Source organism: Tauraco erythrolophus, chromosome 21 (assembly GCF_009769465.1).
Source record: "Tauraco erythrolophus isolate bTauEry1 chromosome 21, bTauEry1.pri, whole genome shotgun sequence".
NCBI classification, from domain to species: Eukaryota; Metazoa; Chordata; class Aves; order Musophagiformes; family Musophagidae; genus Tauraco; species Tauraco erythrolophus.
Window position 1 is genome coordinate 11,091,865 of NC_141485.1, and position 14,872 is coordinate 11,106,736.

Genomic DNA, 14,872 nt, shown 5'->3' on the forward strand with positions numbered 1-14,872 from the left:
CTACAGAGAGAAAAGCAAACAAAAATGGTTACTTGAGAGGATAACAAGAAAACAAGGCCAGGTCTTAAAATCAACACCACTCCCCCCCTTTGCCTTTTCTTCCCGGCTCTACCTCCCCCCCCAGCGGCGCAGGGGGCAGGGAATGGGGGGGTGCAGGTCAGTTCATCCCGTGCTGTTTCTGCCGCTTCTCTTAAAGGAGCAGGAGCCCTTACACCATTGTCCCTTGCTCCAGTGGATCCCCTGCTCACGGCGAAAGCGTGAATCCTGCCCGCTGGGAGGCAAATCCTTACCCCATCGGATTTGCCCCCAGTGTGGGCTTTACCAGCCCTGGGCTTTCAAGGAGCTGCAGCCACTCGCCCTGGCGTGGGGCGTCACATCGACCTGAAACGCGGCTCCGCACGGACTGAGATGCGCAAATGGCCTCGCCCTGTGCCCGGGAGTCACAGCAGGCGCCGGCTCGGGCATCTCCTTTAACCAAACCCCTCCCCATCGGCGGGGGCATCCCACGGACTCGAGATGCACCGTGCTCAGGCTCTGGCATCTCTCCTCGACGTGGGTCCTCCACGGGCTGCGAGTGGGTCTCTGCTTGCCCCACCGAGGGCTGGCTGCAAAGGGGCTGCTGGCAAGGGGGACTCAGCTGCAGCACACGTTGTCCCGTTCCATCTTCACTGACCTGGATGATGTGTCTGGTCGTTTCTCTTAGATCTGAGTCTTTTCTGGGTGAACTCGGCCGGGTGAGCACCCTGGGAGCGGGGCTCTCCCCGAGTTCCCCAAGGAAGGACAGCGAGTGATATTTCCACTGGAAGCCACTGCCTGAGGACACTCACACAGGCACACACCTTTCCAGTTCCTTTGTCCGACGTAAACAGGGCAATTCGCAGAGGCACCGATTGGCTCAAGCCCCGAGGGGGGTGGGAGTCCAGTCTGATGGGCAGCTTCTGCCACCCGGACCTCCCCCCCCACTTGAAACCATGGCACCACATCTCTCCAGTTTAGAGACAAGGATGTCGTGTGGGACAGTATCAAATGCTTTGGACAAGTCCAGGTAGATGATGTCAGTTGCTCTTCCCCGATCCATCAATGCTGTAACCTCATCATCGAATCATAGAATGGCACAGGCTGGAAGGGACCTTAGAGATCATCTAATCCAACCTCCCTGTCATGGACAGGCCACTGAATTAGTCAGGCAGGATTTGCCCTTAGTGAAGCCATGTTGGCTGTCACCAATCACCTCCTTATTTTCCATGTGCCTTAGCATAGTCGCCAGGAGGATCTGCTCCATGATCTTGCTGGGCACAGAGGTGAGACTGACTGGCCTGTAATTCCCTGGGTCTTCTTTTTTCCCTTTTTAAAGATGGGGGCTATGTTTCTCCTTTTCCAGTCAGTGGGAACTTCACCAGATTGCCACGACCTCTGAAATATGATGGATAGTGGCTTAGCAACTTCATCTGCCAGTTCCCTCAGGACCTTCGGATGCTCCTCATCAGGTCCCATGGACTTGTCCACCTTCAGGTTCTTTAGATGGTCTCGAACCTGATCTTCTTCTACAGTGGGCGGTTCTTCATTCTCCCAGTCCCTGCCTTTGCCTGCTGGGACTTGGGCTGTGCAGCTGGAGCTCTTGCCAGTGAAGACTGAGGCAAAGAAGTCATTGAGAACCTCAGCCTTCTCCATATCCCGGGTAGCCAGGTCCCCTGTTTCCTTCCAGAGAGGGCCTACATTTTTCCTACATCTCTTTTTATCACTGACATATCTATAGAAGTTTTTCTTGTTGCCCATGATGTCCCTGGCCAGATTTAACTCTATCAGGGCTTTGGCTTTCCTAACCTGATCCCTGGTTGCTCGGACAATTTCTCTGTGTTCTTCCCAGGCTACCTGTCCTTGCTTCCACCCTCTGTAGGCCTTCTTTTTGTGCCCGGATTGGTCCAGGAGCTCCTTGTTCATCCATGCAGGCCTCCTGGTGTTCCTACCTGACTTCCTCTTTGTTGGGATGCACCGGTCCTGAGCTTGGAGGAGGTGATCCTTGAATATTAACCAGCTTTCTTGGACCCCTCTTCCCTCAAGGGCTTCATCCTGCCAAATGAATTGTATTTGTGTGCAAGTTGATATTAAGGAATTTCTCTGTGATCAGGTGGAATGCAGCCCTGCCTGGAAGCTCTTTTTAAGTAAAATGTATGTGTCAGATATCAAAAGAAAGATTACTGAAATGAATGGTCCAGACGGATCTATCCTCATGGCCTGTTCCTCTGCAAATGGTGCATCTCAGTCATTGCAACCTGTTATTTAAGCTCATTCATATTTACTTTATTATAAATGTTTCTCCTCTTTTGCTGACTTGTGGAAATAGGCAACATTAGACACTTAATGAAGCAGAATTTTTTTAGACAGGAAGTCCATGCTTGTTCTCTCTTCTGAGAAATTAGGATTTTGAGCAGGAGCTCAAAAACTGTTGAAAAATAGTCTTCAAGAAGGGTTTTATTATGATTTTGTAGTTGGCTGCCTCTAGGACATGAGCAAGCACTAAGCATTCTGGGTGCTGGGTAGAGTAACAACTCCATCTGTCTCTTGCTAATTGCCTTGTAATTGTGCAGAGATCAGGGTGCATGTTTTTATCAGCTCTAATCGCCCTCATCATGAAAACGTCGAAGTTGGAGGTGGCTTTGTCAGAAACCTTTTTTTTTTTTTTTTTTTTCCATATTTTTGGACTAGTAGTTTTATCATTTAACCATATGAGATTGGGGAACATTCAGGGCGTTGCTCTGAAGTCCTGCTGAGGTGCTGTGTGTGCACAGCCAAGGTGCTTTTCCCCTGTATTTGTGCTTTTTGTTGTCAGGATCTGCCTTCACCCAAATACAGTATTGAACAGGTGTGGGATTGCATCCCTGCGGATGAGCTGGCTGGACTTGTGGAAGGACTGGCACCTGAGTCTGGTAGCTCACTAGCTTTTTCTGAAAAACCTCTGTGGTAGCTTTGCAGTTTTTCCTGGATGAATTAGTTCAAAATTTCAGTCGTGTATATGTGGGTACGGATCTATATGGCGAGTCACCGGATGGGTTGGTGGCTTGCTACGTTTCAGCCGGGTTATCCGAAATGTCTCGCCCTGTGCAGGCAATGGGCCGATAACGCATACAAGGGCATGGTTTGGCTACTGGGTGGTTACACTGCAGAACTTCGATTGTGGAGAGAGTCTTTAATCTCATCTTACAGACGGACCTAAAGTGCTTGTGGCTGCCCTTTGTCACTTGGGATCCTGCTGAAGAGTTTCCCTCCATAGAGGGAATCCTCGTTGCTTCCCAGAGCTGTCGAAAGGCAATCATTTCTCCTTTTCTGCTCTGCATTTGCTTGTGTAAAGCTCAGCAGAACCAGGTCTGGATGATTATAAAGCTGGGGCCTGGCTGCTTTGGGCTGTCGGTGTGCTCAGGACCTTTCTTGCTGATAACTTTAGTATAGTGGAACTCAGCACGTTGTCCCATAAGCCTCACCTTCTAACAAAATACGCTTTCGATATGACATCCCAAGATTTTTGTGTACTCCTGCTCATACCCAGGATGGCACATTACTGCAGAACGCCGTTCACAACCCACAGCAGCAGTAGACAATAGTGAGGTGAGAGAGGTAGGACTGTGATACACCTACTGATGGACAGAGGCTCTCTGAAGTCTTGGACAAACTCTATTCTTTTTCCTGATACTGTCTTGTTGTGTAATTTGTGAATTGGACCTAATGACTGGTTGCTCATCGTCAGGGCTGTGATGAAGAGCAAGACCACGAGATGGCAGCGGTTTAAAGCAGAACCGAAGCTGTCGCTCGTTAGACACCTTATTTTGTAACTAGTTCCCTCCTGGCTTTTATCACTGCACTTGATTTTCTTCAGGAATGTAAATATTAGCAGAAAAACATAACAGGAAATCCATCTTAAGCCTCACTGGTCTTTCAGTATTTGAATGGAACAACCTTTATCTCTCCAAATATTTTCAATCCTTGACCTTCTAGGGTAACTTTTAACCCATGGAATATTTTTCTTGTCAGTCTACCTGTTGTGTACATGGCTTAAGTTAGGATGATGTCACCTTCTCCTAGTTCTTTTACAGATGCTGTTGGGTTTTTGATTCCTTCTTGTAGCATTTATTCTTCCTCATTCTGCTTGCTCCCTGTGATGTGCTGGATCAAAGAATTCACAGGTGTGGCTGTTCTGCTCCTGTGTTTTCGTGGGCTGTATAGACATAGCACTTATGTGCTGTCCAATAGTATGTCATGTATTACACCATCTACACATCACAGTTTGTTGGGAGAAACACTGTTGTGAATCAATATGGAATAAAGTGAGAAGCCACCTATTGGTAAGTATACCAAGTGTGTGGAATAATATAATTAAACTCTTCCATTGTGCCTGGGTTTTTTTGCCTTTAGCATTTAATCACCTACACTGAGAAGGGAATCTATTGAGATCTGACTAGGGGTGACGAGGTCCATCCTGATCTAATCAGAATTCCGTCTAGAAGTGTTGAGTTTCTGTAGTTCACAGACTAGACAAAAAAAAAGCTATTGATGTAGATTACAGTGCTCTCTTGTCTCTCCTGCTGTGACTGCAAGCCATGTAGGCTCCTCTGCCATCCAGAACTTCAGAGTGTATGTTTGGGCTTCCTGGATGACGTTATGGAGGAAGAAGTTCCTCATTTTGTTCTTTTTCCTACTCGCTGGCAAGCAGTATGTTTTTCTGAGACAGCACCCTGAGGTATGAGCCTGTTTAGAAACAGAAGCAGCTTTTGCCTCCTGGGTTGTCCTCTGCTGTGTACTTTGCAGGAATTTTATCCCTCTCTGCTTGTGTAGTAAAGCTGAGAAATGAGTCCCTTGCTGAGAAACTTGGCGGTCCTCTGGGTCCTGAAAGGACTTTGTGGGAGGCAGTCTGGGACGTGGGACTTCTCTTGTACAACAGTGGATGGAACACCACCTTCCTCATGGGCAGGGGAAAGCACTTGTTCCTCGTGGGGAAACTTGGACTTCTCACAGCTGTGATTTTTTTTCCCTTTTGCGGCTGATGTTTTATCTAGTACAAGGAGTGAACCACCACTCCGATGAGCTCATGATTCCTGCTCCTGAAGGTTGGTAAGGACTTGAAAATTCACATCCTAGTATGGAGCTGAATATTGCTGGGAGCTGTGGACTGTGCCTCATCAGCCTGGGGCTGCCTCCACGATACCCTGGCTGCTTCTCTGGCTGTAAAATGTTGTTCTTTTCAATCTAGGTGTTGCAGAATGAAGGCTGTTATCTTGAAGTCCCCCAACCATGTCTGTGTTGGTCTTGTGTGTGATGTGGTTTTTTTAATCTGTTCGTGCTTCAGGTGGAGATAATACTTCCTTCTGGGAGACCCCTGATGGCATTTGTAGGCATCAGTAGATGGAATTTGTTTACCCAGTGTTGGATGTGTTACAGTGAATGAGACCGTTGCGCTGATGAAGAGTGGGGGCTTCACTTTGGGGCTTTTTATAGGGCGTTCCTGCTGTTCATGTGAGTTTGCCCAGGAGGGAGAGCAACACTTTTTGCAAAGTAAGCAGACAGACAGCTAGCAGGAGCAAGCTGGAAATAAAATAGGTAGAGGTTGCAGAGGAGCCTGTGTTAAACAGTGGCTATGTTAATGTACGTGGTGGGATGCTTAAAAGTGGCAACGTGGGAGCTCGCCAGGGGAGTTCAGAGCCAGCTTGTGTGTCTGTGTTGCAGCAGTCAGACTGCAAAGATTTAAACTGGGGGAGAAGGTAGAGCTACTGTCTGTAGCTGATGTTACGACTTCTGGTTAGCCACCCTGAGCCCGGGTGCTCTGCCTGTAGAAGCCCAGTTCAGGCTTCAGGCTGAGCTCCTGCAACTGCTTCTCCAGAGGAAGGCTGGAGTCTGACTTACTGGGTAGCTAGTTTTAATCCAGGTCATCAACCTAAACAGGTCTGAGGGAATTTCAAGCCTGTATGTGGGACCCGATTGTTTTTGTTCGTTTTGGTTTTGGTGGGCTTGTGGATGAGGGATGCTGGTCTTGAGCACTTTCTGTAGAAGCTGGGCTTTGCCCTGCCTTTTGAATGCCAGCAGCCTGGCAGAGAGATGCAATGAGTCTGTATGATAATGCATAAATTTCCATGACTCCACAGGCTCCTCCCAGACCCCTCATTTATAAAGCTTAATGGACAAATTCATCCATCAGAGACCTGTCTCCTTCCAATTACTCCTACCAGGATGTGTCTAATTTCCAAAGCGTTAGTCTTGCCGAGTAGATCGTTCCAGCATCTCTATATATCAATCAGGGTGCTGGGCAATTTTGTTCACAGGTGTCTAGATGTTACATTTTCAATCGGAACAGATACTTCTAGCTGTTGACAAGCACCACTTGTCACAAAATGCTGTGGCTATGATGTTTTGTAACTCTGCACGCTGCGTTTTGGGGCTACATGAGGTTTTTGTTGATGTTTAGCTTTCTTCCAAATAGCTGCTTGGATCAGAGACAGCCCTATTTGCCACTGGATGGTGCCAGTGAGAACCTCTGCAAGGAAAATTGCAAAGAGCCTTACAAAAAACCCTGTAAAAGAAACCTTCCTGGTGTGTGATAGATGCCTAATCCAGGCAGGGATCAGATCTCGGTGCTTTCTGGAAGAAGCATAAGGGGTTGCAGACCCTCGGTGGCTTTCTTGTAGAGCTTAGTTTCCTGCACTGAGGGGCTCAGCAGTACCAAGGAGTAACCCTTTGTATTGGAGCCATCCCTGAACACCTTCTTGCCCAGCTACAGCAAGAGGTTCACTTGTGGGGGAAGGTATGGGTTCCTGTCTTACAACTAACACGTTCTGATTTTGCAAGGACATGAGAGCCGGAGCGGTGTTTTAGTCTATCACAAAGTGCCATTTTTTTTTGCAGTAGGTAGTAGGAGCAGAAGAGTGCAAAAACCAGTTAGGGCAAGCACACTGTGGGAAACGTAACACTTTGACTTCCCTTCCACTGTCACCTCCAGAAAAATTCATCCCGCTTGCAAAAAGCAAGCAGGAGGCCTTCCCCACCCAGGCAATTTTCGGGATGTGGTCAGGAACCGATCACATATCCAGCAGTGCGGTTCCAGACTTTTAGGCACTAAAGTACAACCTCCTGCGATGGAATTAGTGGAAGATGAATGACTTACCCAGAGCCCTGGGAATCTGTCACAATTAAGGCTGAACAGGTGAGCTGTTACTTTCCAAGACTGTTCATAGACTGGGGATGTGTCTCCTAGGCTTTCCGTTTAAAGCCAGGCACGTTGCATGTGTTAACGGTGTGAGGGGTTCATACAGGCTCTCTGACTTGCCTGCTTGGGCCGTTTTAATAGTTCATAGACCTTTTCTAGGGAAGTGAAATAAAGGGGAGCTTGGAGATGAAAGATGTAATTAACATGAGCAGAAGCAGGGGTCCTGTACTCAGGAGAGAGAGCTTGTCTGCGTTGGCACTTGTTAGGGACCTTTCAGGCACCCAGCGTGGTGGGTGGCCGTGAAAACGAGTGGCCCTGTGCAATAGTGTCTGTGCAGATTGCCCTGTTGTCCCATCCGGGAGCCTGTGCCTAATGGCACGCGCGTGTCGTGCGAGCTCAGCCTGCTCATCGCAGCCGTCAGCACCTCTCCCTTCTCCAAAACCTCCCGTGGTGCCCGGCTGTCTCGAGGGTAGGAGCCTCCAGCTACGTGAGGAAGGCTGCCTTTCCTCAACACCTCTTCAGAGCCTCTTAATTTTTCTTCCTTTTCTTCATTTTTTCTCCTGATTGTGATGGGATGGTGAGCCAGAGGTTCCTGTTTTAAGCAGCAGAACGTTGTATTTCATTAAGCCTGTTACACACTTGGTTTAATTTTCAATTAGCCTGGATGCTAGCAAAATAATCTGATTGCTTTGAGTGTTTGGTGTTCTAGATCTGCCTAGCTTCCCTTCTGTCCCCCCACCCCCTGCAAGGCTTTTCTGTGTGGGTTGATAGGCAGACACTCAGGTTTTCACCCACCCCCTTTCCTCCTTGTTAATGTATTTTATACCATTTGCTCTGAGCTGAAGGTTTGAGCTGCCAGAAGGAATAACTGGCAAATCAGTGTTCTACCTCTGCAGCTCTCCGTGAGGTCAGATCGGGTCTCTCTGGCTGCAGAGGGGGTTTGTCTGTAGGTGGGTTTAAAACTGTTGGGTTCTTGTTAAATCTATAATGTAGTTTTAAGTGCAGGGTTTTTGTGTTGTTTTTTTTTTTAATTTTTTTGCTAAGATCCTGTGGGATTTAGTTATCCTCATCCCAATGGCACTTCTCTGGGAGTCTAAATTTGTTGGGAAATTCCAGCCAAAAAGCAGGTTTATTGTCATTCTCGACTGTGCTCTAACGGGGTGTTGCTGTGACTGCATTTGAATAATGTTGAAGTTGTACCCAGGGTGAACTGATGTAAATCAGCAAGCCAGGGACCTGTTATTATTACTATTAAATCTTCAATCTGCTCTGCATTTGTACTTTCTAGGGTTTTTTTTTTCAGGCTGATTCTCATTGGTTGGTAGCTGTTAGCTTAAATATGGTATTCTTAATTGCGAGTCAAGTGAGGCATTTTGCCATGGAGTTAACTTACAAGTTTAAGCTTTTAAAAGCTTTTCCTCTTCATTAATTGTTTGTGCTCACATATCTTTGGCTAGTGGATTGAACTCGGTTGTCTTTTGTTATTTTTGAGAACCCAAGATTATACTAGGTGTTAGTTTCTTGTCCTTTTAGTCTCCTCCTAATCTGTGAAATAAGTTACCCAACTCATGGTTGGTTTCTCATCAGAGTGAACTTGTGTGTTTTGAAAAGCAGAGAATACTTTGTTTGCTGAGGAAGTTTACAATTTTTTTTTCCTCAGCCAAGGTATAGCGTCAGCTGAGAAACTTGTCCAGTTTCCTGGAGAACTTTGTCCTATACCACTTGTAAAGCTTTGGCTTTACTTTTAGTATGCCCCCCAGCAATTATGTTGTCATTGCTGTTTCTTTTCCACGTAAAAAAAACAACCAGTTGTGTAACTTACTTTATCACTTTGTACCTCGTACTTACTGTTCAGCACAGTTGGACTTCACTGTCTTGTGTTGCTCTGTTAAGGAAGAAGTATCAACTGAGTTGAAGACTTAAGGTTCAGCTTTGATGTTGTAGAACTTCATTAGCCAAAGCATATTTCTAAATATTTCAAATGACACTTATGTGGCTGCCAAAGTATACAGTAGGTTACCAGGTGATGTAATACATGAATTGGTGTTGATTGCTTCTTAATGGACTTTTTTTCCATACTTGAGTGATAACTGTTAGGATCCCAACCTGTGGACAGCACTTCAATCTTTGTTTACGTGTTGCCTGAGCCATCACTTAGTGAGAGCTGTCAGCAAAGTAGCAGTGGTCATGTACTGGAATGAAACCATACAGTGCTGGCTTGTGTAGCTCCACGTTCCTGTCTCATAATGAAGCCGGTGGCAGTGCCAACGAAGAGAGGTGAGCCTGCATGCTTGAACCAGTGTTTATATTGGACTGGTTCCTGAAATCTGTTTTCATTTCAACTGTGCTGCGGCTGTGTAAAAAGCCTTGAAGATGCTAATTATTTTTGTTGGCATACCGTAACATATCAATATGTTCAGTGCGAATCGCCAGCAAGTCCTTTTTTTTTTTTTAAATAAATGTTGCCTGAAGTTTGGAGATATTCCCCATCCCTTCCCTTAGCCCCTTTTGCTGCATTTATTGTCTCATCACTAAGTTGACAGCAGCACTGTTCTGCTAGGGTAGCAGGTGAGGACCAGCTATAATTGTGGACTATGAGGCTGTAGATCCCAGCCTGTCTGGCAGAACTGAGCTGCCACTGAATGTTTCGTACCCCCTTCCAGTCCTTTTTAGTTTTTGTAGCACCCAAGTTGACCACAGCCCGTACTCCTAAGAGCATCTTATGATCTGACACTCTTTCTCACAGATGCTTTTAGTGGAAATCTGACATCTAGTCCCATCCTTTGCTTTGATTTGGACACTTGCGTTTATGCTGCCATGCTAGTTCCTGGAAAGAGGCCATGCTAGTTCCTGGAAAGAGCCCAGAAAGATCCTAAAAACAAGACCTCCTTCACAGTCAGGGCTCTGGGCTGGAGCTACTGTGTGCCAGGCAGCCCATGGTAACAGCATTTCTGTTCATCTGTTGCCTGTGGCAAACTCAAAATGATAGACTTTGCTTACTCTGCAAGGAAAGAAACTTAAGCACAGCTGCTTTGACCTGTACTTGCTGCAGGGTTTAGGATGTCCCCGTGGCCCAGTTACTGCAACGAAGGTGGTGCCTGGCAGCGTGAGTGCGTTTGGCAAAGCTCAGCCCTATTCCTTCGTACAGCAGACAGGCACCTTTCTGTGATGCTTTGGCTCTGTCACTTCTTTTATTACTTCAGGTTTTTTTTCCCAGAGTCCTCATTTCATTTTACAAGTGCTTTTTCATAACGGTTTTGAACTTTTCAGGTGCTTTTATGATTTGTCTTCTCTAGTAAGCTTCCAAAATATAATGACATTAAAACTGTCTTTGTCAGTTTTATGCTCTGTCACATTAACCATTCAGGAATCGGGCAAATTAAATAATGGGAAGAATAAACAGCATATCTTAAGTTACTCATTAAAACAGTACAAGACGACAGCAGTTCTGATTGCCAATGATTGTGGTGACAGAAGGCTTGTTCAACTAATGAAATTCATAAAATCTTGGATCAAAATCCTATCTCTGACCTCTAGGTGTGAAATGCAAAACAATCAACATTACTGTGCTTGTGCAATGACTTTGGAATATATTGGTTTAATGACAAGCAGTGATAGCAACAATGCAGAGAATTTTTTGGTCGTGCTGTTCTTGTTTTCAGCGTGCTGCATCAAAAGCATCTTTAGTCATCCAAAGAATCAGACAATTTTAGATAAGATGTGTCTTTGCCTTAATCCCTTAGAAAATAATGCTATAAATCTTCGTTTTAAAAGGTATGAATTGTGAGTTGAGCTGGACATGATACGCATTGTAAAATATCCTGGAAATGCCTTTTCAGGGTATATCAGTTTTGTGTGTCTAACTCAGGCTTAAATCCCTTTTCTAGTTACTTAAACAAATAGAAGACTCTTGTCTCGTCTGCAGATTTTCATTTTTGTCTACATGTTCTGCAACTCTTCTATTTTAAAAACTTTTACGTGGCATCTGTTAAAATAACTGTTGAATCTGAGTATGGAACTAAGAATTAGAAATTTGTGTTGCACTCTCACTCCTCGCTCTTGTCAAGCTGGACCCTGGACCTCTTCTCCTGTTCTTCCTTTCATAGAGAAGACCTTATATAGTCTTAAATGTAGCAAGAATATTTTCAGTGATGGGTTGTGCTGAAGCACTTTCTGTAAGGGGGCTCCGTAAAGCAAACAAATGGAGACTATTTGGAATTGAAATATCTGTTATTAAAAATTTAGCAGGAGTTGCCTATTTTGGGGAAATAGTGTGTTTGCTTTCAAATTGGGTGACCTGACAGAATTGCTGCAGAGCTGAAGGCTGCCTGGCACCTGACATCTCTTTTCGAGAAGATGGTTCTCCTCACTTCTTGAATCACATTAAGCAATGTGCCACAGGGCTGCCAAGGGGAAATTAGGCCAGAAGCATCCATCCCTGAATAAATAGGGCAATTAGAACTTTTGAGACCTTGTCTATATCAATAGAGCATCTCCTGGAGGTGAGAGGAGATGATGCCTACTTGAAGCAAGCCAGGGTGGATGTTCTTGTTCCATGTGGACACTCTCTAGCTCCCTCCAGAGTAAAGTCTGTTGAATCCTGGCCTCAGGTCCCCATTCTGTCCAGAGGCAACTTTGACTTTTGTTTATCTTCAACAATAATACTTTCATCAGGTTGTAATTTCTGTAGCAAAATGCTCTCTGCACCCATGCTGGCTTTTCTTGTTTCCTGTGTGTTGGCAGGCCCCTCCTGCTGTGCTGCTATTCTTTCACTTCCTCCCCAACGAAACTCTTCAAATTTGGGCAAAGAGCAAGATTACGGTCAAGCTTTGGGCTCTCCAGGTTGGTTGTGAGGTGGTACTGGGTCCCTGAAGACTCAGGTGACTGACATGGTGGCTGAGCACACGCCAGGATCTCCGTGTTTGTTTCCCAGGTGTGACACGTGCTGAGCCCAGGTTGATCCCTGCCAAGCCACTGATGGCATGCTGGCAAAGAACACGTTGTCTTGTCTCTTCCCCCAGGTGGTAGCGAACGCCGTGGCTGCCTTGTCAGAAATCAGTGAGTCGCATCCCAACAGCAACCTGCTGGATTTGAACCCTCAGAACATTAACAAGCTGCTGACAGCTTTAAATGAGTGCACGGAGTGGGGCCAGATCTTCATCCTGGACTGTCTGTCCAACTACAACCCCAAGGACGATCGCGAAGCTCAGAGGTATAGTTGTTCCTGCTCTTTGCACAAGTCACTTGGGGTTATTTGGTGGCAGGGCACTTGCAGGCTTGTGGCAACGTTGCAAGTCCAAAACGGGCTTGTAGTAACAGAGGGTCTGTGTTCAGGCTGTAACAGCACAAGTAAGGCTTGAAGGAAAAGAGGTTTAAAAGGAAGGCAAGTTTTGGTAGTTTAGGCTGATGCTGGAAACCTGCCCCTTTGTAGAACCACTGTCTCTGTTTATTGTTTGGGGTTTTTGTTTTTGTTTTTTACTTTCGTTTGAAAGGCTCGTTCTTATTGGAGCTGGCACTACGAAGAAGGGGTCAGCCCAAGACCAAGCCTATAACAATGGGTGACCCATCTGGAAGCACTATTTGGAGGATATTCTATCCTAAAGCAGAGCTTTCAAATCTGATTTTGCTACTTTGGGAGGCAGGAAGCCCTCATAAGTTTGGAGGCTTCCAAAGTACTGCAGATCTGAGACTGGAGTGTTTTTTTCCAACTAAAAAATAGTCTGGTATGATAGAACTGAAAATAAAGGTAAGAAATTATTTTTCTTATCGCTCCAAATTCACCCTGTGCTTTCACCTTTAGCTGCAATGACTGAAGCCAAATACAAAGACCATAAGGTTTAGGTAGTGGGGTGTTAATTCATGCACTTCAAGCCTCCTCCTCATCTGTGTCCAGAATCACAAAAAGTCAGATTCTGTACCCAAGAGAACAAGGAACCAGCAAGGAGAATTCCTTGGAACAGGGGAATTCTCAGACTTTATGTATTTCATGTAGATGACGTTGAGGGGTGGAAAGGCAGGAAGGGGCACAAGCCCACATGCAAAATCCTAGGCAGGCCTTTTTTGGATTTGATGGGTTTCTTCAGTTACTCTTTTTTTGAGGCACAACAGATAATCCACTTTTTTAAAAAAGCTTGCCAGTAGTCTTACTGCTTTTTTTTTTTTGCCTTTTTTTTTTTCCCCCCACTTCCCTCCCCCTTGTGTTCTGTTTCTGTGCCAGAAACAGCTCTTAATGAGTGCTGGAAACCTGCAGAGATCTCCAGAGTGTCAGCCCAGTATTATCGTAGCTTTGTCAGAAAGGGAGCACTAGTTTGAACAACCGTGGACATGTCTGAGTTCGTCATCCGTAATTCCTCTGAAGAGTGGTGTGTGAAACTGGATGGGCAGCAACTACGTTTACTCCTTTGTGTGGAGTTTGACTCTTGGAGCCTGCCTTATTTCACAGAGGAGAATGACAGCACCTAGTTTTGTACAGTGTGCTGTACATCACCGTGACAGCACGGCTGGTGTCATTGTCCCTGTGCATGGAGAAACTGAGGCACAGAGAGACAAAGCAGCTTTGGCACACCAGGTGACCTTGGGCAGCAGCAGCTGGGGACAGCCCCCGGCTTCTACTTACAAACTCCTCTGCTCTTTCACTTCGCCATGCTGCTTCCCTGCCAGGGTGGCTGAAAGCAAATCTTTCAGGGAAAGGATCTTTAGGAGGCACAGATGGGAATAAGATTGTTCTGGGTTAGCAATATGCAGGAGGGGGTGGGAAGAAACTTGACAGATGCTGTAAGAAAGACCATATGAACCCAAACTTCCTTTCTGCTTGGAATGGGTTGTTTAGGATGCTGTTGACTATAGGATCCACTGAGGCAAGTGATGAAGCTGAGATTTGGGGGAGGGTATTTAGGTCACTCTTTCCCCATATCTTCAGAGTAGCAGAAAGCTTTTTCTGCAGAAACAAATGGTTGAAGTGGCAGCAACCCCCCAGTCACGCCAGAAGCGTGTCCCACCTCCAAATGATTATATGGGGGCTAAAGCATTTTTCTGGTAGCTGTTTTGTTGAAGTTGTGTTTGTAAGTGACAGACGAGATCACAGAAATAGAGAACACCACCAGGCAAAGGCGGAAAGTACCAATAACTGAATGTGCGTTGGGACTGTGATGCTGAGAGCTGTGAGAGTTCCTGAGCTAATTGTGGCAGGAGAGAAACTTGATGCTGTGAGAAGTCCTTCTTGTTTGCTTCCTGCCATGTTCAGGAAAGCAGGAGCTTTGCCTGCTCTTTGTGAACAGACCCAAATCAAAGAAGTGTCTGACGAAGCTGTTTTCAGCCACATATTATTTCCTAAATTCAGATAAAATCTGAAATATTCAACGTTCTGAAATAAATGTGAAGCCTTTGTTACTCCTGTCTCCAGTATTTGTGAACGGGTGACCCCTCGGCTGTCTCACGCCAACTCGGCAGTGGTGCTGTCAGCGGTGAAAGTCTTGATGAAGTTCCTGGAACTTCTTCCCAAGGACTCTGACTATTACAACATGCTGCTGAAGAAACTTGCCCCTCCGCTGGTGACCCTGCTGTCTGGAGAGCCTGAAGTTCAGTATGTTGCCCTGAGGAACATCAACTTGATTGTGCAGAAAAGGTAGAGCCTTAAGGGGGTGTTATTCCTTGTTGTCAAAGGGTATCTGGTTATCTCAGACC

At 45.9% G+C, this 14,872-nt stretch overlaps 1 protein-coding gene across 4 annotated transcripts in view; it reads left to right on the forward strand.

Moving 5' to 3' along the window:
• The window catches only part of AP2B1 (adaptor related protein complex 2 subunit beta 1), an 82,327-nt gene that overhangs the window by 12,117 nt on the left and 55,338 nt on the right, over positions 1–14,872 (forward strand). For all 4 annotated transcript variants that reach the window (XM_086624401.1, XM_086624402.1, XM_086624400.1 and 1 more), the window contains 2 exons: positions 12,211–12,401; positions 14,592–14,813. In XM_086624401.1, the coding sequence (XP_086480527.1) occupies positions 12,211–12,401; positions 14,592–14,813 (413 nt within the window). The remainder of the gene's footprint in view (positions 1–12,210; positions 12,402–14,591; positions 14,814–14,872) is intronic.